This window comes from Zingiber officinale, chromosome 11A (assembly GCF_018446385.1).
Source record: "Zingiber officinale cultivar Zhangliang chromosome 11A, Zo_v1.1, whole genome shotgun sequence".
NCBI lineage: Eukaryota > Viridiplantae > Streptophyta > Magnoliopsida > Zingiberales > Zingiberaceae > Zingiber > Zingiber officinale.
This window is the reverse complement of record NC_056006.1, coordinates 95,866,152-95,886,991: the sequence shown is the minus strand read 5'-3', so window position 1 is coordinate 95,886,991 and position 20,840 is coordinate 95,866,152. Positions and strand designations below refer to the sequence as shown.

The window sequence follows — 20,840 nt, the reverse complement described above, 5'->3', positions numbered from 1 at the left end:
CGGGAGCTCTGCCACTCCATCTGCCTCCCTTCCCTTAGATGTTCCCTCGTCTACCTCTAGATCCCGGAGGAAAACTTGCAAGAAATATTCCTTTACTGATTTTTGGCGCGTGCCTTCCTCCACAGGCTCGGGGGTCGCCGCAGAAACTACTGATGGGGCTCCTCCCCTTACTGCTTTGATCGAGTTAGAGGGAGACCTAGCGGCCTCCTGCCGCTCCGGCAATCGTAAGTTTTGGAAGAACGCTCCGCTGGAGGGGCTAGACCATGCGGCTTGGCAGATGGTTGCTGTAAGTCTTTCTTCTACACCCACACTTCTTTGCTACAATCTTTTATAACCTTTCTTCTTATACCTAACACAGGCCTGCTCCGCCAACTTAAGTGGCCTTCAGCATGTCTGTAGCTTGCAGAGGGAAAATGAAGTGCTTAAGGCTCATCTGGAGGAAATAGAGCTGCCCCTAACTCCCCGTGATCTGCTCAACCCAACTCCTAGAGATCTGGCGCACTATCTTCGCTTAATTAGAGAGTCTGTCGAATCGGCCCGCAATATTTCTCACGCGGCTTTTGACAAGATAAGGGCCTTGGAAGCAGCTTTGTAGACGAGTGAGTCAGAGTTGGCCTCCGAGGCAGAAAAGCGCCAAGAGCTAGCGGCTGAGCTAGAGAAGAAGGATGCTCAATTGACTAGCTTGCAAGAAACCCGGGAGAGTCTTCAAAAGACCTTGGCAGAAGTCCAAGGTCAACTGGCTTCTAGCTCCGACCGGGAGAAAACTCTTCAGAGCCAGTGGGAGGCTGGCCAAGCAACTCTTAGATCTGTACAGGCCGACCTTCTGAAAATTCAAGAGGATGTCTCCCAAAGTCAAGAAGCTCTTACTCAAGCCCGCGCTGACAAGGAGAAAGCAGAGACCAAGCTGACTGATTATCTAGCAGGCGAAGTGGGTCGGCTGAGGGCCTACAAACAAGCATATGTTACCTCCCCCTTCTTCATGAAGAAAATGGGAGATCTAATGAATTTCATGGTATGCTGCGGCGTGGGCGGAGGAGCTCGTCAAATGCTTGAACAGAATATGATTCTAGTTGTCCCTTCGGAAGATTTTTTAGATATAGGTCGCATCATGAATGAGATTCCTGATGGGTCCTTCCCCTCTTTTAAGGATGATGACGACTTCTTCCTTCTGCCCGAGCCTCCGGCTGACTCTTCATCTTGCCCTGCTGAACATCTAGCTGGCCCTATCGAAGATAATCCTCCTGCCGACGAGAAGCCCTAAGTTGGATATATGTATTGTACTCTTGAACACTTTCTTTTGATGTAATGATCAACTTCTTCTCAACTTATTCACTGATTGCTTTATTTCAACGTGCTTATCTCCCTCGTGATACCATTTGACAGCAGATTTTCGTTTGTTTTTTGGCCTTGTTTGTAATTTGGCTTTATTGCTGATAATCTTACCTATCTCCTTCCAAAAGTGACCTCAAGGCTCTGTTTGTAATTTGGCTGCCTATTTTAGGTCTCATTTATTCTGGACCGGGGATCCTTCTAATTTCCCGATCAACACCCCTTGTCCTTAGCCAATCTTCTACCTTAATCTCGCTCCTGCCCTGCGTCCTATCCTCGATCTAGATAACCGATGACCGAGAAATTAGGAGTCACACCTAGACCGGGGTCCTTCATGATCCAGGTCTGAATAGGCGTAGACCGAGAAATCTAAAAATTATCCCAGTTCGGGCAAGTGTGGGCACTTTAATACCTGTCCATATCTCTTCCCGAGATCCTCCTCGTATATCGCGCTAGTGCTCTTCCGAATATGCCCCTTGGGTGTTACTTCCGAGGCGGATCCCACAGCTCTCGTTGTTCCCGCCCATTATTTGGTGCCGATAGATGATGGTCTGACGAAATTGCCCCTTCGCTAGGTGCCTATAAATATCGTTCTCGCTTTCGACTTGCACCGCTTGACGTGCTTTTCTTCTTCCTTTTACTTGAATCCCTCCTGCTCTTGCTACTCTCGCCTCGATCCTTTTTCACTTGATCCTTCCTTTTTTCGTCTCCGCTTCTCATGGCATCCCCCTCTTTTCTTCCTTCTTTGGCATCGATACTTTATCCCGGCTCTTCCTCCTTCGATGAATGTGCTCGAGATGACCTACGTTACATCTACGGGGTTGAAGATGACGTGCAAGTGATCATCCCTACTGGAATACATCGATTCTTCAATCCCCCTGTTAGCTCTAGCACCTTCTTTAGAGAACAATTTGTGGCCGACCTTCGTCTTCCTATCCATCCTTTCTTTACTGACATAGGCCGCTATTTCCAGATTCCTTTGGGTCAACTGACACCCAATTCCATAAGAATCCTTTGTGGCTTTGTAATTCTGTGTGAAGTGTGCGAATTATCCTGGTCCGCCTACTTATTCCATTGCTTCTTCACCCTCCGACGCTAAGAAGAAGGCACATTTCGTTTTTAGCCCCGTCTCCGAACTACTTTTTTCTCATACTTACCGCCTTCTTACCCGAGCTGGAGGGACCAATTTTTCTTCATTGCCTTTCCCCGCGACGTGGAGTGGCCCTTGCAATGGCAACAGTTACTTCCTTCCTCTCCCGAACTGGGAGAATTTCATCTTGACTCTTCTTACTTGGAAGCTTTGTCTCGCCTGGCCGGCTAGCAACTGAATTTAACGCGTTTACTATCTGAGGAGCTATTGTCCTATTTTCGCCTGAGCAATCTGACCCATGAAACGTCTCACTCCTTGGGTAAGCTTCTCTTTCTGTTCTGTCATCATTTCATGGGTATTTTATTTTTTCTAGGGAAAGCAATTTCACACTTTATCCGGTGCAGCCGAAGTCTTAACCCATGCTTCGGAGGTTCATCCCCTTCCTCTGAGTGACATGGAGATAATGAGGCGAGGCCGGGTTATCCTGCAGAGAAGAGCACTCCCCCACTCGTCTTCAACTTCAATCGATGGGGCTTCCTCGGCCAATCCTCTGCCCAGACCTGTTCGGCGAGGGTCTCCTGCTGCCCGACCTACTTTATTGGCTCGTCCTACTCGCTCTCGGACTATTCGTCCACCTTGACCGACCACTCCTGCTCGCCCCCGAGCTACTCGTCCACCTCGACCAGCCACTCCTGCTCGCCCCCGGGCCCCACGTACGGCCTGGCCTACTCCCCCAACACCACTACCCTCAGTTAATCCTCCCCGAGCCACTTATATCCCCGGTCGGGGCCTTGGTGAAAGATTGATGGGCCTTGGTGGGGGCACAGGCAACGTTCCCTTCGCCAACCCTGCCTCTCGAGAGGCTTACCAAGCAGCTCGTCGGGCCCATGCTGCCAATGACCGCCTGAGCCGGAATGTCTCAAATCCTTCTAGACGCAGGGCTCGGTCGCCCTCCGATGATTCTGACTCTGATGATCAACCGCTATCTCAGAGGTATTGGCGTCGAAACCCTCGCCCGATGTCTGACTCGGGCCCATCATCTATCCCTTCTCCTCCTCCAACTGCAGCTGCCTCTCCTCCATCTCCCCATGTGACTCCTCCTCCAATCCCCGGACTTGTAACTGATCCCCCTAATTCATCCAATACTCAAGCCGACCCCCCATTGGCTCAACCTTCCACCTCGCAGCACGCTCAGGGAGATGAAGCTGGCCCCTCAGAGTGCCCTTCAGTTACTATTTCTGTTGCACCTCCTCAGGGTCCGTCTTCAGCTCCTTCTGACCCAACCAATGAGCCCCTAGCTCCTCCAGGCTCAGACGCGGGTCCCTCAGGAACATCCCCGCTCACTTATCATAACTATTGTACTACTTTCCCTTCCGAGGAGCAATCATGGTCTCAAACAGATGTTCCCACCAACTCCCTCAAGATAAAAGGTCATCTCGCCACTTTATGGGAAGAAAGCCTGCAGCATATGAATTCCTTGCCTCCCTCGGCCCAGATGGACCAATTTGCCGAGCTGTATATCAAGGTAACCTTTAAAGGTTTCCCAACTGTTGCTTTTCCCGCTCTTATCAGATACTTTCTGTATATTCCAGGCCTGTGCAGAATCTCTGATAGTGAACCATTCCTTCCATACTACTCATTATCAGAATAAGATGTTGTGCTATCAAGTTGCTGAACTGGAATTGCAACTGAATGATCCTGCCCAGGCCAGCCATGCTTTGCGAGCGGAAATAAAAGATTTGACTAGCAGGAAGAATAGTCTAGAAGTGTCCTTAGCCCTAACCAACCACGAACTTGAAGATCTCCAGGAAAAGCAAAGTCAAGCTGATAATGTACACCAACAGAGTATGAATCAGCAGGCTTTAGAGCATCAAAGAGCTATGGACCAGTTGGTTCAAAAACTGCGTGCGGTCGAGACTCTGGTGCAAGATCAGGACCAAAAGTTAAAATCGCAGGAGGCCCTTTTGAAATCTCAAGAGACCCAACTGACTTCCCAAGCAACAGAATTGGCCACTGCCAGAAGTGAACTGGCTTAGGCTAGGGCCACCACAGAGGGCGTGTCAACAGCTCTGGCGATCTACAGAGAAGGGGAGAACAATCGCTGCTTGCAAAACTGTGCTATGTATCTGTGTTCACCAGAATTTTGTGCACAGGTGGGACATCGTTTTTCCACATCTGCTATCTACGGGGCGGGCGGGGCTCTGCGACAACTTCACGAGCAAGACTATTTAAAGTCTCTTCCACCTCCTGAATTCTTAGACCATGATCGGATCCTCAAAGAAATACCGGATGAGATATTTGCTCCTTTCGAATGACATTTTTGGCTTCTTGTACATAATGACTTGAGAATGGCTTGTAAAGTATTTTACTGTTTCTCCGTTTGCCTTCCAAGGCTTGCTTTATTAATATTGCTTAGCTTCGTTATAGAAAGTATTAGGACATACAGTTTCTGCTTTCACATCTTTCGCTCTCTCCTATCTGCCTTTCCCTGGTCTGCTAACCCCCATCTGTTACATGTCACAACCCGGCTTATCACTCGGTCTGCACTTCTTGGCCTATCTCTTCAAACTCGATAAGGTCGCAGGTAATTAGCGCTCCAGGGTCGATCCAGCCTCTTGCCCCGTTCATCTTGTAAATAATAGGCTCCGGATGCCAACTTTTTAATGACTTTATAAGGTCCATCCCATTGTGGTGCAAGCTTAGTCACATCCCCCACTAGCTTGATTTACTTCCAGACTAGATCTCCTTCTCCAAAGAATCGGGGAACTACTCTTCTATTGTAATTCTGTCTCATTCTTTGTCGATAAGCCTCCAGCCGAGCCACCGTTTGTTCGCGGGTCTCGCTAATAAGATCCAGCTCAGCTAACCGCCGCTCCGTGTTTCCTTCATCGTATAGTGTCCTTCTGACCGACGGTACTCCAATTTCTATGGGTACTACTGCCTCATTGCCATAAACCAGGTGAAATGGTGTCAGACCTGTGCTTTCCTGAGGTGTTGTACGATAGGCCCATAGAATGCTTGGCAGCTCTTCCACCCAATTGCCTCCGACATGATCCAGCTTGACCTTCAAACCTCTCACTATCTCTCTGTTGATTACCTCGGTCTGACCATTGCTTTAAGGATAAGCTACTGAAGCGAAGGCTTGCGTTATGTCAAATCCCTTGCACCAGACCTGGATTCTTTGTCCTTGAAATTGCCTTCCATTGTCAGACACCAGCTTGTGAGGAATACCAAACCTACAAAGGATGTTCTTTCACAAGAATTGAATGATCGCATCTTCTGTGATCCGGGCCAGGGCTTCTGCTTCTACCCACTTAGAAAAATAATCCACGGCCACCAATAAGAAGTGCCTCGGACCTGGTGACATTGGAAATGGTCCCACGATATCCATGCCCCATTGATCAAAAGGACAAGACACTATAGACGTTCTCAACAGGGCTGTAGGTCGATGTGTCAGGTTTTGATGTTTCTAGCAGGACAAGCATGTGTTCACCAACTTGTGAGCATCCCTCTGTAAAGTAGGCCAGAAATACCCGGACAGGAGCACCTTGCGAGATAATGTTCGACCGCCTACATGATTGCCACAGCATCCCAGATGTATTTCTCGCAAGGCCTGATCGGCTTCCTCCATACTCAAGCATTTAAGTAAGGGTCGAGAGAAGGACCTCTTGTAGAGCTGGTCCCCAATCATGACATAAGCATGAGCCTGCCTCCTTATCAATCGAGATTCTTCAGGATCTGTAGGTAAGATACCTTGCCTGAGATAACTGATCACGGGTGCACGCCAATCGATAGTTGCTTCTGCATTATTTTGCAAATCTATCTGGGCTATCAGAAAGGTTTGTACCATTGACCGATTTAGCACCCAAGTAGTTAAGGAACTAGCCATCTTTGCTAATTCGTCTGCTCGCTCATTCTCTAACCTGGGTATCTTTGTTACAGTGACCTTTGCAAATTCTGCCTTCATCTTCTCATAAGCTTCCCGATACATTTGCAATTTATCACAATTTATAACAAAGTTATCGGTAACCTGCTGAGTCACCAACTGGGAATCTGAATAGATGATTACCCGAGCTGCCCCGACATGCCGGGTTGCTTGCAGTCCAGCCAACAAAGCCTCATACTCTGCCTCATTGTTAGTGGCTCGGAAATTCAATCGAACCGCCAACTGAAGTATATCCCCTTGAGGCGATATTACCAAGACCCCGACCCCGCTCCCATGATGATTAGTAGACCCATCCACATAGATCTTCCACGTTTCTTCAGGGCTGGCTTGATGTATCTCTGTTAAGAAATCTGCCAAGGCTTGTGCCTTGATAGCGGTGCGAGGCTGATACTGTATGTCATATTCTCCCAACTCTGTGGCCCATTTAATAAGCCGACCCACCACTTGTACATTAGTTAGAGCTCTTCCCATGGTGCTATTGGTTAAGACTGTAATAGGATGCGATAAAAAGTAGGGTTGTAACCGCCGAGCCATAAGAACCAATCCATAAACCAACTTCTCGAGGGTTGTGTATCGAGCCTCGGCTCCCTTCAATAAATGGCTAAAAAAATATACTAGCCGTTGTACATTGTCATGTTCTTTAATGAGTACTGCCCCTACAGCCTCAGGGGTGGCTGACAAGTAAACCCATAAGGGTTCTCCTACAACTGGCTTAAAAAGAGAGGGAAGAGTCTCTAGATACTTCTTCAGCTCTTCAAAAGCCTTAGTGCATTCTTCATCCCACTGGAACTTGGAGGCCTTCCTTAGCACCTTGAAAAAAGGAGCAGCTCGATCTGCGGGTCTGGAGATGAATCTTGACAGGGCTGTTATTCTACCGACCAGCTTCTGGGTTTCTTTTAAATTCTGAGGAGGCTGCATATCCTTGAGCGCTTGAACTTTTTCAGGATTGGTTTCTATTCCTCGCTCAGTCACCAGGTAACTCAAGAATTTTCCTCCTTTAGCCCCGAATAAGTATTTCAAGGGATTGAGTTTCAGCCCATACTGTCGGAGAGTCCTGCATGTTTCCTCCACATCTTTGATCAGGTTTTCGGCCAGCGGGGATTTGATGAGTAAGTCGTCTACATAGACCTCCACATTTCGCCCGATCTGCTCCCGGAAGATTTTATCCATCATTCGCTGGTATGTGGCTCCGGCGTTCCTGAGGCCAAAGGGCATGACAGTATAACAGAAAGTACCATCAGCCGTAATAAAACTAACCTTCTCTTGATCTTCCTGGGCTAGAGGTATCTGATGATACCCCTGGTAGGCGTCCAGCATACATATTCTTTCGCATCCGGCTGTGGAATCTACCATTTGATCAATTCGTGGCAGAGGATAGCAGTCTTTGGGGCTGGCCCAGTGGAGGTCCCGGAAGTTTATACATACTCTCCACTAATTGTTGGGCTTCTTTACCAAGACTACATTGGAGAGTCAGGATGGGAACTGAACCTCCCGAACATGTCCTGCTTTTTCGAGCTGATCCACCTCGGCTCTTATTATTTTATTCTGGTCAGCTGAGAAATTTCTTTTCTTTTGCTTCACGGGCCGGGAGTCAGGTAATAGATGCAACTTGTGCTTAGCCACCTCTGGCTTGACCCCAGGAAGTTCCTCAGTAGACCAGGCAAAGACATCCCGATTGCGGATTAAACACTGAATTAATTCTTCTTTGAGGGGAGAAGGAAGGTCGCTCGCCACCCGGGTCAGACTTTCAGGTCGCTCAGCGTGCAATTGTACTTCTTCCCAAGGGATGGGCTCCTCAGCTATAGGGAGAGGCTCCTCTTGAACGACATAAACACCTCCATCCTATATCCTTTGATTTTTCCGAGCTTCAACTCGGACTATGTCAATATAGCACCGCCGAGAAACCTTCTGTTCTCCTTTAACTTTCCCGACCTGCTCACCCACAGGAAACTTGATTTTTTGGTGAAAGGTCGAGACAGTAGCCCTAAATTCATGCAGGGCGGGCCTCCCTAGGATAACGTTATAAGAAGAAGGGGAGTCCACTACTATAAACGTGCTCCTCCTTGTGTGCACCAGTGGCTCGGTGCCCAAAGATATAGCCAGCTTAATCTGACCCATAGGCTTCACTTCATTACCTGCGAATCCATATAAAGATGTAGCTACTGGCTGAAGTTTAGCAGCATCAATCTGCATCTCTTCAAATGCAGCCCTAAATAAAATGTTGACCGAGCTCCCAGTGTCAACAAAAACCTGAGCCACTTGGTTATTGGCAATGACGACTTTGATGATGATCACATCGTCATGAGGCAACTCCAGGCCCTCCAGGTCTGCTGGCTCAAAGCTAATAACAGGGCCAGCAGCTTGCTCCTTACTGCATACGACGACATGAACCTCTAAGCGCCGAACATGAGACTTACATGCCCTCCCTGAATCTCCGTCAGTCGGCCCCCCAGAGATCATTCCTATCTCTCTGACAGCTGCATTGCCTCTGTTCTCGACCTCCCGTGATCCTTCTGGCTCTTTTCCCCAGCCAGGCTGATGAGTGCTAGGTCCTGTGAGGTCAGGGCGAGGTTGTCCAACCTGTCCTGCCCCTCTTTGTTCCTCCATCATTTTGATCAACTGAGGAGCTAGCTCGGGCGGAGGCAATCCCATCTCGGCAGCCCGCTTGGAGTCTCGAGCGAACTGAAAGCAACGGTTAGTATCATGCGTACGTGACCTATGATAGGTACAATACCGATTACTCCCCGGCCCTGGTCGGGGGATATGTACAGCAGCAACTCGAGGGGCAGGTCGAACTTTGGGCCCGTGATGAAAGGCAAGTCTGGCTTCCCGGACTCGCGGTAGAGGTTGAGGGGGTGGTTGAGGCGCTCTTCTTTCTTGCTTGTTGGTGGAAGGAAGTGGTCTTTCAGCCTTCCTTCGAGCTGCTTGTGCTTCTTCCACCTTGATGTAGGAAGCAACTTTTTCCACCATCTCATCAAAATTCCGAGCGAGATTTTTGATGAGATCCCTGAAGAACTCTCCCTCCCCCAATCCATGGGAAAAGGCACTCATCAGAATCTCTGAAGTGGCAGTGGGGGCATCTTGAGCCACTTGATTAAAGCAGTTGATATAACTTCTCAAGAGCTCAGTCGGCCCCTGCTTTAGAGCGAAAAGACAATGATCTGTCTTCTGATATTTCTTACTGCTAGCAAATCGGCGCAGAAAAGTCATTTTGAAGTCCAGAAAATAGGTGATGGACCCTTGAGGTAACTCATCGAACCATTTTAAGGCTGAACCAGATAAAGTATTCAGGAAAACTCTGCATTTAACAGCATCGCTATATTGGTGCAGCAGGGCTGCGTTTTTGAATTTTCGCAAGTGCTCTTCCAGATCCTTGCTCCCGTCATATTCTCCGATCGACGGGGCTCTATAACCCTTTGGCAGTCTTTCATTTAGAATCCTGGCCGAGAAAGGTACTTTCTCGTCCGGATCTTCGGGGAACACCTCAGGTATGACAAGGGCCTTTCCCTTCTTCAAATCCCGTGGCTGTGAACTCTCAGCCATAGATGCTTGAGGTTGCTCCTTCTTAAGGCTTTGTGCTTGGGGCTTTGGCTGATAATATCCTATACCAGGATCACGATAAGGATGTTGAGGAAATACCTCAGGCTGCTTTCTTTTGGAACCCCGATCTGAAACAGGGAGGGGCTCCTTGGAAGCTTCAGCAGGGGCTTGTCATGGTCTTGAGACAGTTGCCTGTCTCTCAGAGGCTGCCAACCTTTTGGCCTCCTTGAAGAGCTCGTACTCTCCAGCGGTCATAGTGACGTGAATGCGGCCAGACTCCTCCATCGTCACGTTCCGGAACAGGTTGTTGTGTTCCCACAGACGACACCAAATTTGATCTCGTCCGGAAGCTGAGTCGGATGAAGGCGGGCCTTGTTGTGCTAAAAGTTGACGGAGAGTCGTTGAGATGCTGAATCAGCGAGGTACCCCCTGGAAAGGTTCTCACGGGCGGTCCTCTGGAGAGAAACGATCAGGATGATGACGCTATTACTCTGCACACACTCAGACGAGTCCACCGGCCGTTAGAGACCAAAAACCAGGGGAAAAGTCCCCGGGTCCGGCCCTCCGACGCTCAAGTCAGGTACTTTTTCCCCGGAAATCACAGAGAAAGCACGAAAAGTAAAAGACTGGTAAGAAATGACGAGTGAGCGTACCTGCGTAAGGGACAAAGCATCCCTTTTTATACTGTAATTGAGGCTTCTGGAACCTGGCGAATGTCAGGGAATGTCGGATGTCAGGCTTTGTCTGGCGGTGGTCGAAACATGACTTTTTCTTATAGGCTAGCGGAGGAACCAAGAGGAGTATGAGCTTCCCACCGTTAGAATATTCTCTGACATGTGATGATTGTTCTCTAACAGGTGGTTACGATTCCTTGCAGGCCTATTTGTCCTGTAGTGTCTGGCCTCCTGACCCACCTTCGTCTGCGTCATTCGAAGTATGTACATCCCGACGACCTGCTGATTCCCGACCCGCATCTGCTTATTGCTATCTAAGGCATGTATGTTCCGACCTGCATGCTGGGTCTAATTCCCGACCCGCATCTGTTTATTGCTATCCAAGGCATGTATGTTCCGACCTGCACGCTGGGTCAAATTCCCGACCCGCATCCGCTTATTGCTATCCAGAGCATGTACGTTCCGACCTGCACGTTGGGTCTAATTCCCAATCCGCACCCACTTATTGCTATTCAAGGTATGTACGTTCTGACCTGCACGCTGGATCTGATTCTCGATCTGCATCTGTCCGTTGTTATCCATGGTATGAACGTCCCGACCTGCACGCTGGATCGGCTCCCCGACTTGCGTCTGTCCACTATCATCTATGGTATGAACGTCCCGACCCGCACGCTGGGTCGGTTCCCTGACTTGCATCTGTCCGCTGTTATCCATGGCATGAGCGTTCCGACCTGCACGTTGGGTCTGTCCGCCGACCCACATGTGTCTGTTTTTATCCATGGCATGAGCGTTCCGACCTGCACGTTGAGTCGGTTCCCTGACCTGCATCTGTCAGCTGTTATCCATGGTATGAACGTCCCGACCTGCAGCTGGATCGGTTCCCCAACTTGCGTCTGTCCACTATCATCTATGGTATGAGCGTCCCGACCTGCACGCTGGGTCGGTTCCCTGACCTACATCTGTCCGCTGTTATCCATGGCATAAGCGTTCCGACCTGCACGCTGGGTATGTCCACCGACCCACATGTGTCTGTTTTTATCCATGGCATGAGCGTTCCGACCTGCACGCTGGGTCAGTTCCCTGACCTGCATCTGTCCACTGTTATCCATGGTATGAACGTCCCGACCTGCACGCTAGGTCGGTTCCCTGACCTGCATCGCTTCATCGAAAGTCTTATTCGGTATACCCATCCAATCAATAAGTTGGCCCCTTAGTCGCACCCAATCCCTGGTTATACTTGACTCATGGGTCCGATCCTCAATTGAATTTGGCCTTGTGGGTCAGATCCATTTTCGATTCCCTTTGAGATCAGATCCGACCCAACTCGTAAATACTGTCCTTTGACCAGTCCATCAACTGAAGCTTTGACTTTAGCCACGTGGGCCGGAATCTTGACCTCCTTGTAATTCTGATTCCTGACCTCCACAATGGCGTTGCCACGGCGGCTAGACTTTTGATCTCCAGGCTGGTGTGACTTCTGACTAGCCACGGGGGCTAGACTTCTGACCTCCAGGCTGGTGTGACTTCTGACTAGCCACGGGGGCTAGACTTCTGATCTCCATGCTGGCGTGACTTTTGACCCTTCTGTGGCTTTGACTCCGTGTCATATCATCTCACAGACCCCACATTCATGCACCGTATCATATCTCTATATAAATTTTCATTCCGAATATGTAAATTACTTTTTTCATATCTTTCACGGATAATATTTTAGACAATTATACTTTAACTGATGATAGAACTAGTTCATCGTTTCATATAAATTTTATAATAATAAAACTTATAGAACAAGGTTTACAGAGCAATAAAGCTTTGTAAATACAACTACGTAATTAGATTAAAATAATTAGGTTTATTATGATTACTTCGAAATACGCCCTTATGATCCATGCATATAGATAATCAAAGCTGGACAGGTTCGATCAACAACGACATGACTTGTTTCTGGGTTTCTCCATCCGAATGCGCATATCCATCTCCTTTTCCATAGAAGAATTGCGCCGCTCGAGGGACATTGATCGCCACATTCTGGAAATATTCTTCGAAAGACGACGTAGCCACCCTGTTCCCGTTCAGCTCCCTCCATTTCGCCTCCATCACTTGCTTGATATGCTCACGGGCAACTGCCTCCGGCACCTTCCTCTCGTGCATGCAGCACTGCACCGCCTTCTGCACATCTCCTCTCGCTAGCTCATCCTGTACGTAGTGCTTAATTACTCGATCAAGGTTAATTATATTAAAGCCAGTTAATTTTGATATATATATTAATTAATTAATTAATTCGTTGGAGAATTTTAGCACCGTCGAGGTTCCAAAATCGTCATGGAGTCGGAGAAGCATACAGGAGGGGTGCACGATGGAAGGGTAAGTGGAGAACTTATCCAAGTCCTCCTTCGTGAGATCTTTGCCCATGCAGTAAGCTGTGGACAGTATCAAAGCGCCTGATATCGATATCCATGCGCCGTCTAAATACTCATCCAGCGTCGGTGTATGCCCTGCGTGATACCATCTGGCTTCCCTCATGTATATTTTGCACAATTCTGCCCACTAAAATCAACCAAAAATAAAGATAATATGCATATATAGTGACCTAGCTAGCTATAAGTATATTAATTTTTAATTAGTGAATCACGTACCGCCCTCTTGAGGTAAGGTATTATGTCTACTCCCTTGTCTCTCATGACTTCGTAGCCTGCATCATTTACCGTGTTGAAGACGGCTAGAAAACATATCTTCATGTACTCTGGGAGCTTATCAATTGCGTTAACATCCCATCTGACACGAGTGTGAAAGTATATATGATTGAAGAATGTAACTGAATTTCTAGAAATTATATTGATTAAATTATTAGTTATTAATTAATTAATTAATTAATTACCTCTCCATTATATCGGTGAATAGTTCTAGCTCATCGAGCGTTCCATACACGTCGTAAACGTCATCGATCATTGTTATGAAGCAATTGGTCTTTGTTTGCAACTCCCTGAAAGCCCAGCAATCTGGCTCCATTGCCCAGCCGACGGTCCATAAGTAGTTCTCGGTCAGTCTGTCTCTGAAAAATGGCAGCTTCTGGGGAAGCCCGAGATCCGTCCACCATCTAATAATTGATTTTAGTTTTTCATTCTAAGGATTAAATAACAAATTAATGATGAATTTATAAATGAATAAATGTATATATGCATGTACCTTGAGACTTCTCTAAGTTCTCGCTTGTAGATGTTCTGCAGTGCGTTGAAGTCCAACTTGGCCAGCAAAAGCAGAGCAGGATCCATGGCGGGATCCCTTTGCCATGCCCCAATGAACCACTTCGTGTGCAATCGCTGGAATCTCCAGTTCAGCGGGAGCTCCAACGCGTGGGCCACTTGCTCCCTGATCAGACCAGGTTTCAAAGATCTTTCTTCCTCCAAGAGGTTCTTGAGGTGCTTGGTTGTGAACTCCCTGGCCTCATGCAATAACTCCTCGCCGTCTTTTTCAAGGTAAGAAGCCTCGTACAAACTCAGTAATCCATGGGCCTGGCTGCGGAGCCGGTCTTCGAACTGGCCTTTCTCGTCTTTAAATTTCTTGAATATATCTTAATATATCATTAACAAACAAGGTTAATTAATTATTGGAATTGACGCGCGCAGTAGATATTCATGGCTCACCTTCGGAAACAGAGAAGCCGTTTTCTCTGAGAAGCCTAAAGAGCAGCGCTGAGGCGTGCAGATTGTCCTTGAGCTGGGAGCCTATGTCCCCGAAAGAAGCGTGAAACCCTCGCAAAGTGTCCTTGATCTCATCCTTGAAGTGATAAGCCACTCCGAGCTGTTGCAGGTGGTCGATGAGCTGAAGCTGCTCCTCCAATTGACCTTTCTTCTCTTCCATCAGTTTGCTAGTTTGATTCTTGAGTAATTTAATTCTCTCAGCCTGGTCGTCCTCATCCGCCTACAATCAATTATATACTCAAATTAAGAACATTATAAAAAAAACAAGAAGAATTAATATTAATGAATATTAACTGTGTGGCTAAGAGTGAGAGATTGAATGCGCTCATGAGTCCATATGCTGGGCTGGTAATTCCCCGACCTCCTCAACGTCGTCGACGGAGATTGAGATTGCTCGGTCGTGTGGCATTGGATGCGTGGAAGGCAGCGCCACTGCTTGATGGCGGTGGCTGGACGGGAAAAACCGCCGAGGTCACCGCGAGAACCGAAGGTCGCCGAAGCTGCGAAAGAAAGGGAGATAGACATCTTAATTCAATGGCTTTTGTGTGAGTGTGTTTGTACGGTGAAATGTGGGATAGAAATTACTAAATTTGGTATGTTATTTATAGAGCAAATCGAAAGGGTTTCTTCATTATAAGCTCAGTGTTCAAGTCTCGTAGTTTTGTGGTTACGGCATTACGAGCATTATTCATATTTCCATATTCCAAGAGATTTTACCAAAAGCATGTGTGGTGTTTTTTAAATAAGATAAAATCCGATACTACGACACTTGTCTTTGACTGATAAAATTTCCATATTCCTTTTAATAATTAGGTCAGTATTTAAAAGGTGTATATATATATATAGACCTTTTAAAACCCGCCAGCATTTGGATTGCTCTGACTTTAGGCATCTAGATTCAAGCAAAAAGTTTTTTTTTTATTTATTTTTTAGGGTATATTAGATATATTTAGTGTTTAAAATTTTAAAATTTAGAAGTTGATTATCATGAGTTTAAACCAGTAAAGTTTTAACTCTAGAATTCAGTTTCATCTATATATATATATAAATTACAAACCCTTCAGATATACATTAAGACTACGTCAAATTCCTCTCTTACTCCGTCTATCTCTAACATTATCATACTGAATTAAGCTGTGTATCAAATTTCATAAAGAGTCTGTTCAATATTTATATAATATTTAGATATCGGGATACAATGCAAATAAAATTTTAAAAATTATTATCTTAATTTTATAAATAACTTGTTTCAAAGATAGCGGGTTTTTTTTGTTCATCGACCTTTTATTGCACAACACCTTTTATTTCCATACCAAACTCATTTAATAAATGGCTACTGTAATCCAATACTAATACAAATAACCTCCTACTAATAATAATAATAATAATAATAATAATAATAACGACAGAAACGCAAAATCATGTCAGTTCTAATGATCTTTCTAATTTAGAAAAAGTAACAAAATATGTGGATTAATTTATGAAAATTAAGAATCCTTTGTCAAGCTCCAAGAGTTTAATTTTTACAAACCTCATACATATAACAACTTTTCTTTCCATTCCTTGACGCAAATAAAACTAAAGTAGAGAGAAGTGCAATTAGAGAATAGAATCGTGGATACTGAGTCACAACTTAACATCTTCCTACTATATTATGGCTCGAGGATAAAACTTAATACATATTTTTAAAAAATAAACCCCACGAAATTATCCACTAAAAGAATTAATTAATAAATCACATTGGATTACGTTGAGCGTTGCAGGTTATCGTAGGGGTGGAACCACCCTTAGCCTAGGGTGGGCTTCAGCTCCATCCATTTTTATAATTGAAATTTTATTTTATGTCCATGGTCATTTTATTTTAGCCCATATTTTCATCATAATTTTATTTCAATTCTTATTTCTCCCTGGTGTATGGATGTTTGGTAAAAATTTTAATTAAATCTAAATTTCTTTTTATTAGCTGCTTCGCCTCCCTACGTGTATTGCTCTATTTGTCGTATGAGTAGGTGGTGTCACTGCCTTCCTTGTCCCTACTCACAATCGTCCAACCACGACTTTGATTAGTATAATTAAGATAAACCTTCTCCATATTAGCGTACTATATCTATGAGATATTGTCGTAGCCACTGACCTCACCCTTGTCGTCGCTACATTCCTCCCTGACCACTACGATATCACATTCATTGTTATCCCCATTGATAGTTTTGTCATCGTTGCTCTTCCTGCCACTAGTGACGTCGACGTCGACTCCACTCTGTCATCATGACCCAATCATAACTATCATTGCTAGAACACTAATACCGACTATCAACCTTAAATAATTTTAAATCTTGGCTATACCCCTACTTGTCGAACAATGGATAAAAATATAGTGAAATAAAAATTAAATTAAATCAGAATTTAACTGATAGAGTTCTGGAATATTGTATGTATTAATTGACATCAACTAAAAAATAATTGAAAATTCTAATGATTAAAGTTGAAAATATATTTCTCAAATCAATTAAGGCAGGTATGGCCCATTAAAGAATCGTATTGAGGTAATGGAATTTGAAGTCGTTCCAGCCGTTTGTACTTTAGTTTGTCAGTCTTCATTGTGACTTTATTTTTTTTATTGTTGTAGAAACATGCTATTAAAATATATATCCACCTAAAAGAATTGATTAAGAAGTCACATTAAATTTATTTGATAAACGAAGCATGAATTACCGATAGCAATTAATCAGATTTCATTTTAGTATAATTTATTTTTTTTATTTATTAATAGGACGTTTGTAATTTCTAATTAAAAAAATTAATAAACTCAGCTAGTTGAATCATAAATATTTGAGTAATAACCTAGTAAGATGTTACACCATAATCGGTATTGTAATTGTAATTTCTAATGAAAGAATATTGAAAAAGGATACATAAAATGTATATTATCAAATATAAACCGTGCCATGGTATTGCAATCGATCAAGATATATGTGATCGGTAATTTAGAAAAAGGTTGAGAGTTTATATTGAAAAATTAGTTTTAGTAAATAGCAAGATATAACGACTATTTTATAAATAAATCATCTAAATCAATTTTTAAGTGAATAAAAAATCAATGCATAAGATTATTTAAATAATGAAAGCTTAATTTATTATGATTAAATAAAATATTAGTAGCTGTTATACTAGGTGAGTTCATAAAAATGAATATGAATGTGGAATCATTAAGCGATGAAAAGGTTAATTAAGAAATTGGAATCAATTTTAAAATTTGATGAAAGAATGAAAAAATAATCAATTATTTTAATTAATCATTGAGATCTAATTAATTAATTAAAATATCAATTGACTGATTATTTGATTAATTAAAAGATTAATTGATCGCATGATTGCTGCGCGTGCGTGCGACTGAAAAGAAAATATAAAAAAAGAGTCATTTAATCGAGTAATTAGTCTACTAATTAATTAATCAATTAAACCATTTCCACAGTTACAGGTTTACTGAATTGAGTTCTTGGAACAAAGCTCAAACAAGATAAGTGAGAGGGATTTCTAACAAATTAAAGTAATAAATTCTCAAAACAATGACTGATTCCTGGAAATCTTAGAGTTAAACTCCAAGTTAGTAATTTTTCTTATATGACAATTTTTCTCTATAACAGATTTCATATTCATCTGTCATGACTCCGTTTCTGTCTAACCATTTCAGTACCAAAGGACAAGTAGCTTTCAGTTTTATGAACTTGCTTCTCTGTTACTCTCTTAATGGCTTCTTCTACCTAACAGCCGATGACCGTTCTAACATCAAGATTCACTCGTGGAACTTGGCAAAGCTTCATTTATACGACCAGAGGCAGAATTTATGGATGAATCATTAGTCATACGACCAAAGCTACAGAAGTGAACATGAGGCAATGAGATAGTTTCAATCTTTAGCTGATTCCAACTGCGATTCTGCCTCTAGTTGTTGCAAGTTTGTAAAGCACGAAACAAATTCTATAAAGAAATTGTAAATACTTACAGTGATTTTCCGAGACGATATTGAAGATGACGAGCCAAATTTCTATAAGTTCTTCTTGCTTATTGTCGGAAGAGCGATCACAGATCGAAAAATTCTTCGCTAGATCACAAACCAAATCCCGAAGGGATGTTCTCCTTTGCTCCTTTGCCCACCGTCGCCTTTTAGCACACCTCTCGATTGCTCTTGGTTACATAAATATATAAGAAGAAAGCATTGATTTGTAACCGATGCTTTGATGATTCTTAATTGAAATAAATGTTGAGGGAGATGAACCAATTATCTTCTAAACATTTAATGTTGCAAATCTTTTGCAACGTCTATAACGCCCAATATCTTCTACTTGTCCAAATCAATCCATAAAAGTTATCGGGTCACATAGATCATGTCAATCACATAAATTATAAGATAATCATGTCACAAAGGTCAGACCAAAAATTAATTCATAAAGACCAAATAGGTCACATAAACTATATGATGATCAAGTCACAAAAATCAGAGAAAAATTAATTAGTCACAAAGACTAAATAAGAACATCCATTACCATACTTTAGGGAAAATGGTTCGTGCGCTAGCAAGCACACTTAGTAATTATTGTTAAAAAAATTATTATACCTTACACAGCTGTTCTATAGAAAGAATCAAAAACATCAAAAACTTACCTTTACCCCATATTAAATTATTTATATCAATATGAGCATATCTAATCCTCCATAATGACTATTATGCCAAGAGCATGTTCAACATCTCCAATCAATATAATTATTCATAATTACATTATATGTACTGAGCAAAAATATAATTAGTACAAGTGATAAATGTCACAGATGTAAATCAATCTTAATCTTTCTTTTAGCTAGAATCTATTTATTTTAATCAGTCGTTTTCCCATTTATGCTCTATAGACTAAATCATCTATAGCCAATATGAAACATGTTAAAGTAGCAGACACTGATCAAAACTTCAAGTAGACAACTAAATAGTCACTTAGGGTAAGAGTGGAATTAACTTATAATCTCAAGGGTCTCACATAATAGAGAAGCAGAGATCTATTATCCTATTACCCTTCTTATTGTCATAACACATGTGGTATGAATCACATGCTACAATGTTATTTTCTTTTAAAAAAAACACATATTTTTCACAAAAACCTAACATCGTACAACTTTTGATCTAGATATGCCTAATGTCTAATCATGAATTTAACATATGAATTCGAATATGGCTCTAAGCAGATTTAGTAAATAGTGGATTCATTTACTTTAATCATTATATAAATGATCTTATCATGACACAATTATCAAGACGATCTTAACTTCTGAGTATGTCACTATTTACAGTTACATAAGTTGTCTCATAAGCAACGACCTTACCTCTATTCATACTTAACATATAAAGATGATTGTCCATGTGAGTGAACCAATCTCAATCTGCCAATATGCTTATCGAGATTTTTTTTTCAAATGTAGCAAAGACATATACACTAAATAAATCATGACATTTTCATTTATCTAAATGTCTTTATGATAAGTTACATTCTTTGAAGTCCCATAGAATTGGCATGTCCTTGAAATTACTCTTTAGTCAATGAATTAGTAAAAGGATCGGTAAATATATTACGTGTAGAGAAGTACTCAAGAACTATCTTTTTTATCAACAATATCCTTTATAAAATTATACTTAATTTCTATATGCTTGCATTTACTGTAATATTTGGAATCTTTAGAAAAAGCTATAGCAACTTAACTATTACAATACATTGTAACAAGACTCCTACTATCCTCAACAATCTTTAGATGTTTCAAGAACCTTCTTAATCAGACAACCTCTTGCACAGTCGCTACACAAGACACATACCCAGCTTCCATTGTTGACAAGGCTACACAAGCATGCTTCTTGCTGCTTCATGAGATGACACCACCATTCAGCAAGAATGTATAGTCAGATATGGATTTTCTGTCATCAAGGTCCCCTGCCCAATTTGCATCTGTATAGCCACTCAGGCTCATATTTGATCCTTGAAGACAAAGGTAATAATCTGCTGTCTTTTTGAGATATCTGAATATTCTCTTCACCATTTTTCAATGTCTCGATCCTGGGTTTGACTGGAAATGACTAACTAAGCCAACTGTATAGCTTATATCATAATGAGTATATAACATAGTGTACATTAAACTACCAATAGCACTGACATATGAATTTTTCTTCATTTTGGCTATTTCTTCAGGAGTCTTGGGATATATACTTTTACTCAGAACAGTGCCTCTTACTACTGGTGTCTGTTTAATGTTGTAATTTGACATATTGAAGTGTTGTAATATCTTAGTGATATAAGCTTCTTGAGATAAACTCAAAAACCTTTTTGCTCGATCTCTAATGATCTTCACTTCTAAGATGTGCACAGCTTCTCCCATATCTATTATGTCAAACTGTGATGAAAGCCATGATTTGACTTCTATCATACACTTTATGTCACTTCCAACTATTAACATATCATCAGCATATAATGATCAAATGATAAACTTTCCTTTTTTCCTTTCTTAGGTAAACACAATGATCT

The 20,840-nt window shown here is 42.9% G+C and overlaps 1 protein-coding gene across 1 annotated transcript; it reads right to left on the bottom strand.

Annotated features, from left to right (window-relative positions):
* Positions 1-13,453: 13,453 nt before the first annotated feature.
* LOC122031640 (terpene synthase 10-like) lies at positions 13,454-20,188 on the bottom strand. Its single transcript, XM_042590730.1, has 6 exons — positions 20,138-20,188; positions 16,420-16,537; positions 14,575-14,780; positions 14,224-14,500; positions 13,766-14,150; positions 13,454-13,676 (listed from the first exon to the last, which is right to left on the bottom strand). The coding sequence occupies exons 1-6, from the start codon at positions 20,186-20,188 to the stop codon at positions 13,454-13,456; spliced, it is 1,260 nt and encodes a 419-aa protein (XP_042446664.1).
* Positions 20,189-20,840: the final 652 nt, after the last annotated feature.